Source organism: Mustela lutreola, chromosome 12, assembly GCF_030435805.1.
Source record: "Mustela lutreola isolate mMusLut2 chromosome 12, mMusLut2.pri, whole genome shotgun sequence".
Classification (NCBI taxonomy): domain Eukaryota; kingdom Metazoa; phylum Chordata; class Mammalia; order Carnivora; family Mustelidae; genus Mustela; species Mustela lutreola.
This window is the reverse complement of record NC_081301.1, coordinates 69,797,143-69,815,637: the sequence shown is the minus strand read 5'-3', so window position 1 is coordinate 69,815,637 and position 18,495 is coordinate 69,797,143. Positions and strand designations below refer to the sequence as shown.

Below are 18,495 nucleotides of genomic sequence, written 5' to 3'. Positions count from 1 at the left end.
CCAATTTAGTATTAGAACTATACAGAATCTAGATGCCTTTCAGGTACAGCAAAGCTATCTTCATTAAACTTAACAACAGAAAGACTTCCAATATCTTCTTACAAATTTAAGCAATATTTACTTTAAAATCTGAAAGAAGTACCATTCTGCCTATCTCATTATTATTATTATTTTTTAAAGATTTTTAAAATTTTATTTATTTATTTGTCAGAGAGAGAGGTAGAGCGAGTGCGAGCACAAGCAGACAGAGTGGCAGGCAGAGTCAGAGGGAGAAGCAGGCTCCCCGCAGAGCAAGGAGCCCGATGTGGGACTCAATCCCAGGACGCTGGGATCATGACCTGAGCTGAAGGCAGCTGCTATTTTAACAAGGGATATACAGAGAGGGCCCATATTTGTGACTGATGATTTTTTTTTAAGATTTTATTCATTTATTCGACAGAGAGAAATCACAAGTAGGTAGAGAGGCAGGCAGAGAGAGAGGGAGAAGCAGGCACCCCGCTGAGCAGAGAGCCCGATATGGGGTCAATCCCAGGACCCTGAGATCATGACCTGAGCCAAAGGCTGAGGCTTAACCAACTGAGCCACCCAAGTGCCCTGTGACTCATGACTTTTAAAGTAAATTATCACAACCCAAATCAGGAGTCTTTTTTTTTTTTTCTTTAGGAGTCATTTTTAAAATTAATGGCATGTCCATAGTTAAATAAGAAGCAATTTTCTCTTTCTTGGTTGTATTTAAAATACTGGTTCATCTTTTAATCAACAGTACCTTATATGATATGAAATATATTTTATGCAGTTTTGCTCACTTTTCCAAAATGAAACCCTCACTATGATATTCTTTGCATCCTTCTGTAATATATCAGTGGTCCATAAAAAGCAGTGTGCTCAGAATTACTTAGGGAGCTTATAGGAGGGCTCAGATCGATTGTTGACCTAGCCTGAGGATTCAAAAAATCCTAGAAATTTGACTTGGGCATTGCATTTATGAATAGTGTCTTCTGAATGAATCAGTATGAAATAGTTACCTCCACCTCATTTTGGAATCAATCTACAATGTTATTAAAAATATTTATCATATCATACATATCAAAGTAGAAGAATGAAACAGACAATTCTTTTGGGGGGGAATCATAATCCAAGCGAGAAAAGGAGCTCATCAATAACTTGACACATCCATCACATGATTTAAGAGTTTACAAAAGAAATGGAGAGGCTAAAATATTCCAAGATTATATTACACAAGTTAGAATCTGTCCCCTTCTGATTTCTTTCCTTTTCTGGCTGAGGTTAACTATTTAATTTACTTTTATTCCAAGGATTACCTTTGCTATATAATTGATACCATTATACTTTGTATTACATTTTTTTACTTTACTTAAGCTTTCTTTTACAACTTTCTTGTTAAAAAAAAGTACACTTGAGGGGCACCTGGGTGGCTCAGTAGGTTGAAGCCTTTGCCTTCGGCTCAGGTCATGGTCTCAGGGTCCTGGAATTGAGCCCCACATCAGACTCTCTGCTCAGCGGGGAACCTGCTTCCTCCTCTCTCTCTGCCTGCCTCTCTGCCTACTTGTAAACTCTATCAAATACATAAATAATAAAAATCTTAAAAAAAAAAAAAGTACACTTGACCCATGTGTTTCAAGGGTCAACTGGCCAAGGGGTGCTGACCACTCCCCATGCAGTTGGAAATCTGTGTATAACTTCTGATTCCCCAAAAATTTAACTACTAACAGCTTACTGTTGACCAGAAGCCTTACCAATAAGATAAACATAGTTAACTCATATTTTGTAATTTACATGTATTATATATGCTGTATTTTTTACAATAAAGTAAGCTAGAGAAAAGAAAATATTATTAAGAAAATAAAAGAAAATACGTCTACAGTACTTTATTGCATTTATTGAAAAAAATCCATGTATAGGTAGATCTGTATAGTTCAAACCTGTGCTGTACAAGTGTCAACTGTATATGAGATGAAAAATTCTGCACTGCTTTACCTACAGTTCAAAGGTTCTAATAAGACATTTTTTTAAAGATTTTATTTATTTGACAGAGAGAGATCACAAGTAGGCAGAGAGACAAGCAGAGAGAGAGAGAGAGAGAGAGAGAGAGGAGGAAGCAGGCTCCCTCCCAGCAGAGAACCCAATGTGGGACTCGATCCCAGAACCCTGAGATCATAACCTGAGCTAAAGGCAGAGGCTTAACCCACTGAGCCACCCAGGCAGCCCAAGACATGTTTTTTTAATAAAAACTTCAGGATATTGTATAACTTTGATTTACCTTTTAATAAAATAGGTTTTTGAAAGATATATACTCATCACTGATTTTAAGATAGAGGGATTTTAACTTTTCTCATATTGTTTGCAATTAGTGTTACTGAACGATAGTATCTCTGCTTTTTGGAATTTATTGACGTTTGTCTAAAATACTTTACATTTTCTCAGTGTTCCAAGGCCATTTAAAAGGAGGTTTATTTTTTGTTTTCAAAATAGAGTTTTGAAAGACACTTAATAGATTTTTTTTTAATAAAATATGCTAGATAATGTCTAGACCAGAGATTGGGAAACTTTCTTTGTAAAAGGCCAGAGAGTAAATGTTTTGGGCTTTGCTGGTCATGCAGTCTCTACTGCAATTATAGTTGACCCTTGAACAATGTGGAGATTAGGGGTGCCAACCCCCAAAGCAATTAAAAATATGCAATTTTTAACTCACCAAAAATTTAACTATTAATAGCCTGCTGTTGACTAGAAATTGTACCAATGACATAAAGTTGATGAACACATTTTATATATTACATGTATTATATACTATATTGTTACAATAAAGTTAGCTACAGAAAAGAAAATTATAAGAAAGAGAAAATATATTTACATGTGCTGTTTTGAAAAAAATCCACATAGAAGAGAACCTGAGCAGTTAAAGCCTATGTTGTTTCTGTAGTTCAAACTGAAGTTACTTAACTCTGCCTTGTAGTGTGAATACATGAACAAATGGACATGGCTGTGTGTTCCAATAAATGTTTCCTTACCAAAAAAAGCAGCAGGCAGGATTTGACCTAGGGATAGTTTTCTGAGCCGTATTCTAGACCCCACTGAGTCTGGTATGAAAGAGGGGCATATTAAGGTTTATTATATCTACTGTATGCCTACTTCTCCTTTTAACTCTTGCCAGCTTTTATTTTATGAATCCTGATCATTTGGTACATAATACTGAAAACTTCAATGTCCTTTAAAACTCTTTCAGCTTTATCAAAATATCCCTTTTCTTATCTGTTTTTGACATGAACTGATTCTTAAGTATTAGGTAAATAAATATTGAGTTTTAAAATGCTTTTGGCTTAACAATTCATGGCTATATTTCAAACTATATATATATATATATATATATATATATATATATTACTTTTTAGGCATATCTCTTTGATACAATTTGATGGGATATTATCTTAATAGGTGAATTTAATTCATTTTCATTAGTTGATATGGCAGGTATGTTTATCTTACTGTATATTATGTAGTGTATTTGCATAGCTTTTGTCCAAAATGTTTAACACAGCAGGCCTGAGACTGTTACCCTTAGATGGTTGGCTTGGAAGATTAGCCCTTGCCTGGCATCTACAAACTTAAGATTTTGAGATGGTTCTCAAGAACCTAGTCTCTAATGAACTTTCCAGGTAGACAACATTCACTGTTCGGGGTCTTAGAAGCTTGCACTTGGTTTCCTCTGGACTTCGTCCCTTTTCATTTTGCTGATTTTGCTTTGTACCAATCATTTCATGTTATAAATCTTAGCTGTTAAGTATGACTACATGAATAGCAAAAAGAACCAATGAATGTGGTATGTGGTAGTTGTCTTGAGGACTTGCTCTCTCTTTCTTTTTTTTAAATTTGAAGTATAGTTGACACATAATATTATTGGGGACTCTATAGCTTTTAAAGAAACTTTTCTATTAATAGGTCTGTTATCTTTGCTCTATTAAAGATATTTAACTTCTAATAATTAGGAAGGCTGCGTTTTGTTCCAGTAGTTATCCTTTCCAATTATATTATATAATTTCTTAATTATCTATATATTTAGATGACAACTAGTAACACATTATCATATGGTGAAAAAATTATGGTTCCTTTCTCTTTTCTAATTTGCTGATTCTCGATTTTAGTAGTTTTATTAATTTTTCTTAGTTTTTATGTTTTTACTGTTAAGAGTATAGAATTCATTATTTAACTTTTCAGCTTCCCATCTTTTAAGATGAGAACATCAACATGCTTACAACCCACTCCTTGTGTTAACTGGCCCCCCCACATTTTATTAGATTTAATATTTTTGTAATTTAAAAAGACTCTAAAAGGACAGTGCTGAAAAACATTTTAAACAGCTCACTTCCAGCTGATTGCTTTGGTTTTATTTTTCTTTTTTAGCTGATCACTTTGGATCTAATTTTCTTGGATGCATTCTGCCAGTATTTAATAACTCACCTGGGGAGCTTTTTCTTAGAAATTCTTTCTTTAATAACCATGGATCCTCTCCTTGTTCCAATGTGAAGATCAGTTCTGGTTTTGCAAAGCAGTACCCTGTAAATGGGAAATAATTTAGCACTTCAGTTTAGCTGCATAGGTTTCACTGTTTCTGAATGTGAAGTAAGGTATAGTTTCAAAAGTGGCATGTTTAGGGTACTCACTACAACTTTTCTGGGAGGGGAATGATCACAAAAAATATTTTCTAATGCTTATAAAGCACCAATCTTCTTAACCTCCTAAATCACAAGCCTAAGTAATGTTAAATTCCAAAATGCTCAGTGTCTATCTTTTAAAGAAGAGCGTTTAGAAGGACTTTCCAAACTGGCCATAACAGAGTAAAAGGAACTGATTTACTTCTCCATACCACATATCTAAAAAAGTGTACAAACTATATAAAATGGTTTTTAAACTTTAGACACCAGGCAGTGCAGACAGAAATACCTGAAATAGGAAAACAAATGATGTGAGTCCTAGGATTACCATGTGTTGACACAAAACGAACATAAACTTTAAAAAATTTTAAAGAGGGGCGCCTGGGTGGCTCAGTGGGTTAAGCCTCTGTCTTCGGCTCAGGTCATGATCTCAGGGTCCTGAGATCAAGTCCTGCATCGGGCTCTCTGTTTATCAGGGAGCCTGCTTCCCTCTCTCTCTCTGCCTGCCTCTTTGCCTACTTGTGATCTCTCTCTGTCAAATAAATAAATAAAATCTTAAAAAAAATTAAAAAAAAATTTTCAAGAGAAAGGAAGAGTTTTACTTGAGCCCAAGTTAGGACAACTGCCAGGGATACACAATCTTCACAAGCAAGAGTCTTCCAGGGAAGGAACATTTAGTGCAGGGTTATATATGTTCTTTACACAAAGAGTTACAAATCAACAAGATGAAGGACATTCCAGAAAGTGACAGACTTTATCTTATGTTTTTATTATATGCAAGGCTCTATGATTAATCTCAGAGAGAGTTGTTTTGTTTTTCTTATCCTTATGTTTAGAATGCTCCTTTTTCGTCTTTTTCAAAAAAATTGACATGTGCTTGGGGCAGAAAAAGAGCCCATGCTTTGAGGTTTTGCCAAGTCATTTTGGTCTTAGTAAATGTTAAAGCCCAGGAGCAGGGCCCACAAACATTAAAAGTTGAAAATTTCCCTTATCACACAGCTTACTGCTAAGAGTTTAACCCAGAACAAAAGAACCAAAAAAGCCTAGCTGACTCATTAAGTTGAAGTAACATAAATGAATCATGACAACTAGAATTGTTAAGGATGAAATACTAGAGAAGACAAAGCTGTACTGGGGCGCCTGCGTGGCTCAGTTGGTTAAGCAGCTGCCTTCGGCTCAGGCCATAGTTCCAGGGTCCTGGGATCAAGCCCCACATCAGGCTTCCTGCTCAGCAGAGAGCCTGCTTCTCTCTCTCCCTCTGCCTGTTGCTCTGCCTACTTGTGCTCTCTATCTCTCTGTCAAATAAATAAATAAAATCTTAAAAAAAAGAAAGAAAAAGCTGTACTGATATGGAGTCTTATTAGAGATTTGCAGAAGAGTCTCCTAAGTACTAACTTGTGCAAGTATGGAAGAAAAATACTCAAGGATGGGGAAAGACCAGTGAAAAAGAATAGGCTGAAAAAATTATCAAAGCATACATAGATGTAAGAAGCTTCTGTTGCCACCAGCCAGGGTAGAAAAATCTACTTCATGGCCAACTGGGAAGAATACCAGAAGGATGTTTATTGCTTAACAGAAGAGCCAAATGAGTCCTAAAGCAATCTCTGAATCTAACAAAACACAGCTTAACGCAATCCCTGAAATAATCAAATTAATTCCAAGTAACTTAACTACATGCCAGGAAAGGCCTCAAAAGATTTAAAATATAAACAACAACAACAACAACAACAAAAACTAGAAACTTACAATTTATTATCAGTACTCCATAAGATAAATGTACTTTTGATCCCCTTTATCAATTTCATCCCTCCCCCACCCACCTCCCCTCTGACAACCACTAGTTTATTCTCTGAATTTAAGAGTTTGCTTTTTTGTTTGCCCTTTTTTTTGGGGGGGGGGGTCTGTTCTTTTGTTTTGTTTCTTAAATTCCAAAATGAGTGAAATCATATGATAATTGTCTTTATCTGATTGACTCATTTCACTCAACATTATACCCTCTAGGTCCATCCATGTAATTGCAAATGGCAAGAACTCATTTAATGAAGAAAAAAAATCTCCCTCTCCCACTCCCCCTGCTTGTGTTCCCCCTCTCTCTGTCAAATAAATAAATAAAATCTAAAATAAAAAGAAAATTTTTATTTTAGAATGTCTTTAAATTCACAGGAAAACTGCAAGGATAGGAAGGAAAATTTCTAAATAGGCTGTACCCAATTTACCCTACTGTTAACATTCCTAGATTTGTCACAACTAATAATATAATGTTGACAATTATTAAATAAAATCCACACTTTGATATTTATTTTTCCCCCTTAATCTCATTTTTCTGTTCCATAGTATCCATCTGTTCCATAGTATCCATGCAGGATACAATATTATATCTAGTTATCATGTCTCCTTAGACTCCTCTAGATTATGAGTGACTTGCCCTGGTTTTGACAATCTTGACATTTAGAAGATGTTGCAGAAAGTCCTTCAGTATGGGGTAATTGTCTGATATGTTTTGAGGATAAAAATGGAATTTGTGTTTTGGGGATAAAGACCACAGAGGCAAAGACACTGTATTCTTATCCCATCTTATGCTATCAACATGACACTATTTTCTTTTCATTCAACTTTTTATTTAAATTCTAGTTAGTTAACATACAGTTAACTATGTTAACTATGTGAATACTACTTTCAGGAGTAGAATTCAGTGGTTTATCACACACAATACGCATCACCCATTTAGCCCATTCTCCACACACCTCCATCAACCCTCAGTATGAGCTCTATCGTTGAGTCTCTTATAGTTTGCTTTCTTCTTTTCCCTTGTCCCATATGTTTATGTTTTGTTTCTTAAATTACACATATGAGTGAAATCATATGGTATTTTTCTTCCTCTAATTGACTTATTTTGCTTAGCATAACACACTATAGTTTCATCCATGTCATTGTAAATGGAAAGACTTCATTGTTTTTAATGGCTGAGTAATATTCCACCCCCCTCAATCCTACATCTTCCTTATCATCTGTTGATGGACATATGGGCTCTTTCTGTATTTTGGCTATTGTGGACATTGCTGATATAAATAGTGGTGTGGATGTGCCACTCTGAAACACTATGTTTGTATACTTTGGGTAAAAACCTAGTACCACAATTGTTGAGTCAGCGTAGTTCTATTTTTAACTTTCTGAGGACCCTCCATACTGTTTTCCAGATTGGCTGGACCAGTTTGTATTCCCACCAACAGTGCAAGAGGGTTTCCCTTTCTTCATATCCTTGCCAGCATCCATTCTTTCCCTAGTTATTAATTTTATCCATTCTGACTGGTGAGATGCTATCCCATTGTGGTTTTGATTTGTATTTGAACATCTTTTTCATGTGTCTGTTAGCCATTTGTATGTCTTCTTGGACCATGTCTTTTCATGTATTCTTCCCATTTTTTTGACTTGATTTTTAATTTTTTGGGTGTTGAGTATGGTAAGTTCTTTTTAGATTTTGGATACTAGCCCTTTATCTGATATGTTATTTGCAAACACCTTCCATTCCATAGGATGCCTTTTAGTTTCTTTGCTTTGTTGTGCAGAAGATTTTTGTCTTGATGAACTCCCAATAGTTCATTTTTGCTTTTGTTGTTCTTGCCTCTGGAGACATGGCTAGCAAGAACCTGCTGTGGCTGAGGTCGAAGAGCTTGATACCTGTATTCTTTTCTAGGATTTTGATGGATTCCTGTTTCACATTTAGGTCTTTTGTCCACTTTGAATTTATTTTTGTGTATGGTGTAAGAAAGCGGTCCAGTTTCATTCTTCTGCATGTATTTTCCCAATACCATTTGTTGACAAGACTTTTTCCCCTTTGTTGAACATTAACATTGTTTGACCATGTAGTTGCAGACTCATTTCTGGGTTTGCTGTCTGTTCTATTGACCCATGTGTCTTTTTTTTTTCTGCCTGTACCATACTATTTTGATTACTACAGTTTTGTGTAGTATAACATGAAATCTGGAATTGTGATACCTCCAGTTTTGTTCTGCTTTTTCAACACTGTGTTGGCTATCTGGTGGTTTTTGTGGTTCCATATAAATTTCAGAATTGTTTCTTCTGGATCTGTGAAAAATATTGGTGTTATTTTGGTAGGGATTGCAATGAATGTGTATACTGCTTTAGGTAGTATAGACATTTTAAAAATATTTGGTCTTCCAATCCATTAGCATGGAATGTTTTTCCATTTCTTTGTGTATTCTTCAATTTTTTCTCATAAATATTCTGTAGTTTTCATAGCACAATTCTTTTACCACTTTGGTTAGATAGGTACCTTTGAGTTTTTGGTACCACTATAAATGAAATTGACTCCTTTCTGCTGCTTCATTGTTGATGTATAGAAATGCAACAGACTTCTGTGTGTTGACTTTATAGACTGTGACCTTGCTGAATTCCTGTGTAAGTTTTAGCAATTTTTTGGTGGAGTCCTTTGGGATTTTTACATAGAGAATCACGATGTCTGCAAAGAGTGAAAGTTTGACTTCTGTGCTCATCTGAATGCCTCTTATTTCTTTTTGTTTTCTGATTGCTGAAGCTAGGACTTCTAGTAATATGTTGAACAGCAGTAGTGAAAGTGGACATCCCAGTCATGTTCCTAACCTTAGAGTAAAAGCTCTGTTTTTCCCCTCTGAGGATATTAGTTTTAAGTCTTTTGTATAAGGCCTTTATGGTGCTGAGGTATGTTCCTTCTTTCCCCACTTTTCTGAGTTTTTTTTTTTTTTTTTTTAATCAAAAAAGGATGCGGTATTTTGTCAAATGCCTTTCTGCACTGAGAGGATCCTTTGTTTTGTTAATGTATTGTATCATGTTAATCGACTTGTGGCTGTTGAACCACCCTTGTAGCCCAGGAATAAATCCCACTTGATCTTGGTGAATAATCCTATTAATATACTGTTGGATCCTATTGGCTGGTATCTTTTGGAGAATTTTGGCATCTACGTCCATCAGGGATAATATTGGTCTATAATTCTCTTTTTTAGTGAGGTATTTGTTTTGGGGATTTGGCCTCATAGAATGAGTTTGGAAGTTTTCCTTTCACTTCTGTTTTTTTGGAAAAGTTTCAAAAGAATGGGTATTAATTTTTCTTTAAATGTTTGATAGAATTCCCCAGGTAGCTGTCCAGTCCTGGACATTTGTTTGTTGGGAGTCTTTTGATTACTGCTTTAATTTCATTGCTGGTTATGTGTCTGTTCAGGTTTTCTATTTCTTCCTGTTTCAGTTTTGGTATTTTATATGTTTTTAGGAATGCATTAGTTTCTTCCAGATTGCCTAATTTGTTGGCATATAATTGCTCATAATATTCTCTTATAATCATTTTTCTTTGGTGTTTGTTGTGATCTCTCCTCTTTCATTCATGATTTCATCTATTTGGGTCTCTCTTTTTGATAAATCTGGCTAAGAGTTTATCGATTTTTGTTAATTCTTTCAAAGAAACAGCTGTTTCATTGATCTGTTCTACATTTTTTTTTAAATTTCTGTATCACTGATTTCTGCTCTAATCTTTATTATTTCCCTTCTCCTGCTGGATTTAGGCTTTATTTCCTCTTATTTTTCCAGCACCTTTGGGTGTAAGGTTACGTCTTGTGTTTGAGACTTTTCTGTTTTCTTGAGGAAGGCCTATATTGGTATATACTTCCCTCTTTGAAATGCCTTTGCTGCATCCCAATGGGTTTAGAATGTGTATTTTCACTTTCATTTCCTTCCATGTATTTTAAAAATTCTCCTTTAATTTCCTGGTTGACCCATTCATTCTTTAGTAGAATGTTCTTTAATCTCCACGTATTTGTGTTCCTTCCAAGTTTTTCTTGTGGTTGACCTCAAGTTTCATAGCATTGTGGCCCAAAAATATGCATGGTATGCTCTCAATCTTTTTGTACTGGTTGAATCCTGATTTGTGACCCAGTATGTGCTGAATGTCTTGGAAATTCTTTATCCTTCCTTCTATTCTGAATGACAGCCCTAATGGATAAAGTATATTTGGCTACCTATTTTCCCCATTTATCTGCTCTAAACTTTATTATTTCCTGTCTTTTGACCTCAGGTCTTGTTTTTCTAGTTCCCTGAGACTTAAAGGTGTTTATTTGATGTTTTTCTATTTCCTAATATAGGCATTATTGCTACAAACTTCCCTCTTACTACAGCTTTTGCTGCATCTTATACCTTTTAGCATGTTATATTTTTGCTTTTGCTGGATTCAAGATAGTTTTTACATTATTTTTCCATTTTTTTTCTGACCCAATATTTAGCTGTGTTGTTTAGTTTCCACATTTTTTGAATTTTCCTATTTTCTTGTTGTTGTTGGTTTATAGTTCAGAATGATTTCAATCTTCTTAAAATTTGTTAAGATTTGCTTTTTTTTTTTTTTTAAACCTAACGTGATTTCTCCTGGAGAATAATGTATGTACTTGAGAAAATTATGTTTGCTTCTGATGGATGGAAGGTTCTATATTTGTCTGTTACATCCAATTGGTCTATCAGGTTCAAATCAGCTGTTTCTTTATTAATTTTTATGTCTAGACTTTCTTTCCATCATTGTAAGTGGAATATTGAAATCACCTACTTTTTATTGCTGATAGCTTCTCTGTTTAGGCCTATTTATGTATAACTCAGAGATATTTCAAGTACAGCTCCAGGCCATCACAATAAAATGAATACTGCATTACAGCAAATTACATGAATTTTTTGGTTACACAATGCATGTATGCTTACACTATACTGTAGTTTATTAAGTGTGTGATAGCATTATGCTGAAGAAACATATACTTATAAAAGAACTTCGCAGCTAAAATATTCTAACCATCATCTGAGCTTTCAGGAAATTGTAATCACAGATAACAGTTTGCCTTTAGCAAATACTATACTAATGAAAAAGTTTTTAAACTTTTAATTCCTGTATAGTTAACATACAATGTTATATTAGTCTCAGGAGCACAAAATGCTTCACCAATCTGTCCACTGCTCAATGCTCATCAAGAGAAGTGTACTCTTAATCCCCTTCACCTATTTCACCCATGGCCCCACCCACCACCCCTCTCTTAACCATCAGTTGAGAGTATGTTTTTTGGTTTCTCTTTTGTTGTTCATTTATTTTTTTCTTCAATTCCACATAGTAGTGATATCTATATTTGTCCTTTTCTGACTTATTTCACTTATTAGCATTATGCTCTAGTCCCATCTGTGTGTTGCAAATGGCAAGATTTCATTTTCATGGCCAAGTAATATTCCACTGTATGTATTTACCATGACTTCCTCTATTTATGGACACTTGGGGTGCTTCTACCTCTTGGCTATTGTAAATAATGCTTCACTAAACATATGGGTGCATGTACCACTTTGAATTAGTGTTTTTGTACTTGGTGAGTAAATCCTTAGTAGTTTGGTTCTATTTTTAACTTTGTAGTTAAACTTTGTAAGAAACCTCCATACTGTTTTCTACAGTGGCTATACCAGTTTGCATTCCTACCCATAGTGCAAGAGTATTTCTTTTCTTCCACATCTATGTCAACACTTGTTGTATCTTTTTTTTGGATTTTAGCCATTCTGACATCACATTGTGGTTCTGATTTGCATTTCCCTGATGATCAGTCATGTTGAGCATCTTTTTATATGTGTCTGTTGGCTATCTGGATGTCATTTTTGGGGATATGTCTGTTCAAGTCTTCTGCCCATTTTTTAATTGGATCATTTTTTGGGTGTTGAGTTTTATAAGTTCTTTATAGATTTTGGAGACTAACCCTTTATCAGCCCTATCATTTGCAAATACCTTCTCCCATTCAGTAGGTTGCCTTTTAGTTTTGTTGATTTTTTTCATTTGTTGTGCAGAAACCTTTTATTTTGATGTATTTGATGTATTTTATTTTGATGTATTTTTACTTTTATTTCCCTTGTCTCAAGAGGCCTATCTGGAAAGATGTTGCTATGGCCAATGTCGAAGAAATTACTGCCTGTGTTCTCTTGCAGGATTTTTATGGTTTCAAGCCTCACGTCTAGATCCTTAAACCATCTTAAGTATTATTGTGTATGGTGAAATTGGTCCAGTTTCATTCTTTTGCATATTGCTACTTTTCCCAGCATCATTTGTTGAAGAGATTGTCTTTTTTCCATTGCATGTTCTTGCTTTTGTTGAACATTAACTGACCATGTTAATGTGGGTTCATTTCTGGGCTCAATATTCTCTTCTATTGATATATGTGTCTATTTTTGTGCCTGTATCATACTGTTTTGATTACTACAGCATCATGTAATAGAACTTGATTTCTGGAATTGTGATATCTCCAGTTTTGTTCTACTTTTTCAACACTGCTTTGGCTATTTAGGGTCTTTTATGGTTCCATACAAACATTAGGATCATTCTAGTTCTGTGAAAAATGCTTGGTGTTTTGGTAGGGATAACATTAAATTTGTAGATTGTTTTGGGTAGTATGTATATTTTAACAGTATTTTTTCTTTCAGACCATGAACATGGAATATCTTTGCATTTGTTTGTGTCCCCTTCAATTTCCTTCATAAATGTTTTATAGTTTTCATAGTATAGGTCTTTTCATGTCCAGGGTTAAATTTATTCCTATGTATTTTATTCTTTTTGGTGCAATTATAAACGAGATTGTTTGCTTAATTTATCTTTCTGCTACTTCATTATTAGGGTACAGAAATGCAGTGGATTTCTCTATAAGATTTATTATCCTGCCACCTTACTGTATTCATTTATCAGTTTTAGCAGGGTTTTTTTGGTTTGAGTTTTTTGGGTTTTCTATATATAAAGTCATGTAATCTGCAAATAGTCGAAGTTTTACTTTTTCCTTACGAATCTGGATGCCTCTTATTCCTTTTTTTTGCTTTGTTGCTGTCACTAAGAGTTCCAGTAGTATATCGAACAAAAGTGGTGAGAGTGGATGTTCTTGTCTTGTTTCTAACCTTGGGAGAAAAGCTCTTATTTTTTTCCCCATTGAGAATGATGTTATTAGCTGTGGGTGTTTCATATATGGTCTTTATTATTTTGAGGTATGTTCTTTCTAAATCTACTATGTTAAGGTTTTTTTTTTATTATCATCATGAATGGATGTTGTATCTTGACAAATGCTTTTTCTGCATCTATTGAAATGTTCCTACAGTTTATGTCCTTTCCCATATTGATGGGATGTATCACACTGATTGATTTGTGAATACTGAGCCACCCTTGAAACCCAGGAATAAATTCCACTTGATTGTGGTGGATGAATTTTTTATGTATTGTTTTATGTATTGTTTGATTTGATTTGCTAATATTTTGTCTGTGTTTTTTGCATCTATATCATACGTCAGATCTTATTTTCTCTTTCTTATGTGGAGTCTTTGTTTTTGGTGTCAGGGCAAATGCTGGCCTCTTGCAATGAATTTGGAAGTTTTCCTTCCTTCCTTCCTTTTTTGTTTTGTTTTGTTTTTGTTTAAAATAGGTATTAACTCTTCTTTAAATGCTTGGTAAAATTTGCCTGCGAAGCCATCTGTTCCTGGACTTTTGTTTGTTGGGAGTTTTTGATTACTGATTCAATTTCACTGATGGTAATAGGTCTGCCCAAATGCTTAAGTTTTTGTGGTGTTGGATGTATTTCTCCTCTTTCATGTCTGATTTTGTTTATTTGAGTTCTCTCTCTCTCTCTCTTTTGATGAATCTGTTTAAAGGTTTATCAATTTTGTTCATTTTTGAAAAGAACCAGCTCTGGGTTTTATTGATCTGTTCTACTGGTTTTTGTTTTGTTTTTTTGTTTTTAGTTTCTATTAAGTTTATTTCTGCTCTAATATTTATTTCCTTCCTTTTACTGGTTTGAGGTTTCATTTGTTCTTTTTCTAGCTCCTTTAGGTGTAAGGGTAGTTTTTTGAGATTTTTCTTGCTTCTTGAGATGGGTCTGTATTGTTACAAACTCACCTCTCAGAACCAGTTTTGCTTCGTCCTGAAGATTTTGGACCATTATAATTATATTTTCGTTTGTCTCCATGTATTGTTTGTTGTCCTCCTTTATTTCTTGGTTGACATACTCATTGTTTAGTAGCATGTCACTTAACTTCCATGTAGTTTTGCTCTTTCCAGACTCTTTCTTCTGTTTGATTTTCAAAGTACCGTGATCAGAAAAGACATGGTATTACTTTAGACTTTTTTAATTTGTTGAGGTTTGTTTTATGTCCTAATATGTGATCTATTCTGGGTGAATGTTTCATGTGTACTTGGAAAGAATGTGTATTCTGCTGTTTTAGGGTGGAATGTTCTGACTATATATCAGATCCATCTGGCTGATGTGTCATTTAAAACCACTTGTTGATCTTCTGTTTGATCTATTCATTGATGTACCTGGAGTATTAAAGTCCCCTAATATTATTGTATTACTATACCAATTACTTTATGTTTATTATTATGAGCTTTATGTATTTGGCTGCTTCTGTGTTGGTGCATATCATTATAAATTCTTATTGGGTTGTTCCCTTTTAAATTATATTACGTTCTTACAAAAAACCAGTTTTTGTTTTAAAATCTTTTTTCTTTCTTTCTAGGTGGCTCAGTCAGTTAAGCATCTGTCTTTGGCTCAGGTCATGGTCCCACAGTCCTGGGAATGAGTACCATACTGGGTTCCTTGCTTGGTGGGAAGCCTACTTCCCCCTCCTGCTTGTTCTCTTTCTCTCTCTGACACATAAATAAAATCTTAAAAAAAAAAATCTCTTTTCTTACTGGTTACCAGAATGGATGTGGGTGGAGAGATCGGTTAAATAGGTGATGGGGCCTAGGAAGTGCATTTGTTGTGATGAGTATCAGGTATTGTACAGAAATGGTAAATCACTATATCATACACATGAAACGAATATTCTGTATATTAACTATAATTTAAATATAAGCTAAAAAGACAAATACAATAGTATATATTGACTATCCATGTATTAAGTAAATAGTCTATTTTGTCCAAATAAGTATTTCTACCTCAGCTTTCTTTTCATATCCATTTGTGTGATAAATACTTCTCCATCCCTTCACTTTCTTTAGTTCTTTTTTTCTTAAAGATTTTATTCACTTATTTGACAGACAGGGAGAGAGACCACATGTGAGGGAGCATAAGTACACAAGCAGGGGGACTGGCAGGCAGAGGAAGATGGAGAAATGGGCTCAGAGTCTGATGTAGGGGTCAATTCCAGGACTCTGGGATCGTGACCTGAGCTGAAGTTAGAAGCCTAACTGAGTTACCCAGGTACCCGTGTCTTTAGTTCTGAAATCAGTCTCCTATAGGAGTATACTCTTATAGAGTATATATACTCTATAGAGGTATAGAGTATCCATATAATGGGAGTGTTAATATGCTTCAAGGTGTTGCCAAGTTCCCTAAATCTATTTTCATTTTATATTAGTTTTTTCTCTCTCACCTGTTCAGCTTGATTGCTTTCCTCCAGGTCGCTCATCCATTGTTCTGCCTCCTTTAGTCTACTTCATTCCTTCTAATGATTTTTAATTTCATTTATTGAGTTCTTCTTTGATTGGTTCTTTTGTATGTTTTCTACCTCTTTGTTAAGGTAGCTCTTAGGTCTTCCACTCTTTTATCAAATCCTTTGAGTAATTTTATGACCATTATTTTAATTTCTCTATCAGGCATATTAATTATCTTCATTTTGTTTATGTCTCTTGCTGCGATTTTGTCCTGTCTTCTCATTTAAGACATATGCTTCTGTGTCCTCATTTTGACTAACTTTCTGTGTAGTTTCTATGTGTTAGGAAAATTAGCTGCATTTCCTGCCCTTAAAAGTAGTTGCCTTATGAAAAAGGGATTCTGTAGTGCCCTGCAGTGGAGTGTCCCTTGGTCACGAGAACCTAGTACTCCAGAGGTGCCTCCTATGTGTGTTGCTTGTGCTTTCTTTTGTGGCTGAGGCACTTTTTCCTTGGACAGTTGTCTTCAACATCTCTCTATTTGTTGTAGGCAGGGTTTAGTTGCTGTGGTGATAGTGATCACTTTGGGGCTTCCTTAGGCTTGATGAGAGTCGGACCAGTTATTTGCCAGAGATGCAATAGTACTGAAGTGCAGGACACTTTCCCTGTTTTGTCCCCCGAGAAGTTTTCCTTGGTAGGTGGGACCTGTAGTAGACCAGGTATCTTCCCCCAGTATGTGGTTGTCTTTCTCCCTGTTGCTGTGGTTGCTTACATTCTGCCAGCACTGTCACAGTACTTTGGATGGGCTCTGGCCAGGAGTGTATTGGAGGGGGGTGGATCCGCAGAAGCACAGACTATGGAGGTTGAAGGTAGGATGCACAGTGTTAACAAAAGGTTTGGGAGGGTCCTCTGTGGGAAAAGAGCTGGTGCTGAGGCCTTGCTGGAAGTCACATGTCCATAGGGGAATGGGAGTGAAGTGGGCACTGTTAGCAAGTTAGGTAGTGAGTATTGGCACTGTGCTGGTTCCCACAGGTTGCTATGCTGGGGGTGGGGTGGGGGAGGGAAATGGTGCCTGCCAACTCCTTTATTCCTGGAGAAGTCACTGAATGATTCCTGTCCCACCAGCACAGGCTCTGAGATTAGTAAATAAATCTTCCATCTGATAGACCCCATGCTATTTTCAAACCACTACTCCTATGCTATATCACTGCAGGGCTATTTGGGTGGGGACTCAGTTTCCTCTCATCCCCCTGTTCTCTCAGATGTTAGGCCACTGATTTTTAATGTTTCAGATGTTAAGTTCCATTGATTGTAAGAACTCAGGAAATCTGGCCTCTTTGGTTTTCAATGTCAAATGTTACGTGATGCCTCTAGCTTTGTTCTTTCTCAAGACTGCTTTGGCGATTTGGGGTCTTTTGTGGTTCCATAAAAATTTTAGAATTGTTTCTTCTAGTTCTGTGAAAAAGGTCATTGGAATTTTGATAGTGAGTGCACTGAATCTGCAGACTACTTTGGGTAGTGTGGACTATTTAACAATATCAATTCTTCCATTCCATAAGCACAGAATATCTTTCCATTTATTTCTCTTCAATTTTTGCATCAATGTCTTATTGTTGTCAGTGTATAATGTCTTTTTTTGTCCGTGTATGGTGTGTCTTTCACCTCCTTGGTTAAATTTATTCCTAGGTATTTTATTCTTTTTTAAAAATTTTATTGTAACTGTGATTTTTCCCCCTTCTACTAGTAGATTTGTGTACAGAAACACAACAGATTTCTACATAGTGATTTTTTATATTCTGCAGTTTTTCCAGAGTCTTTAGTCTTTTCTATGTATAGTTTCATGTCATCTGCAAATAGTGACAGTTTTACTTCTTCCTCACCAATTTGGATGCCTTTTATTTCTTCTTCTAGCCAAACTGCTGTGGCTAGGGGCTGCAAGAGGATGTTAAATAAAAATGGTGAGAGTAGGCATCCTTGTTCTAATCTTAGAGGAAAAACTTTCAGCTTTTTACCATTCACTATGATGTTAACTGTGGACTTGTCATATGTGGCCTTCATTATGTTTAGATACATTCCCTCTGTACCCATTTTGTTGAGAATTGTTATCATAAGTGCATGTTGAGTTTTGTCAGATGCTTTTTCTGCATACTAATATAATTACATGATTTTTATATCCTTCATTTTGTTCATGTGATATATCCTAATGATTGACTTGCAGATATTGAACCATTCCCATCCTTGCATCTCTGGAATAAATTCCCCTTTAGCATGCTCTGTGATTTTCAGTGTATTGATGAATTTAGTTTGCTAACATTTTGTTGAGGACTCTGCATATATTTCATCAAGGATATTGGCCTCTAATTTTCCTTCTTGAGGTGTTTTTCTCTGGTTTTGGTATTAGAGTAATGCTGGTCTCATAAAATTATT

At 35.3% G+C, this 18,495-nt stretch overlaps 1 protein-coding gene across 1 annotated transcript in view; it reads right to left on the bottom strand.

Annotated features, from left to right (window-relative positions):
- Window positions 1–18,495, bottom strand: part of ZNF782 (zinc finger protein 782) — a 44,818-nt gene that overhangs the window by 4,833 nt on the left and 21,490 nt on the right. Inside the window, exon 4 of the mRNA XM_059143138.1 lies at window positions 4,477–4,572. Coding sequence (XP_058999121.1) covers window positions 4,477–4,572 — 96 coding nt within the window. The remainder of the gene's footprint in view (window positions 1–4,476; window positions 4,573–18,495) is intronic.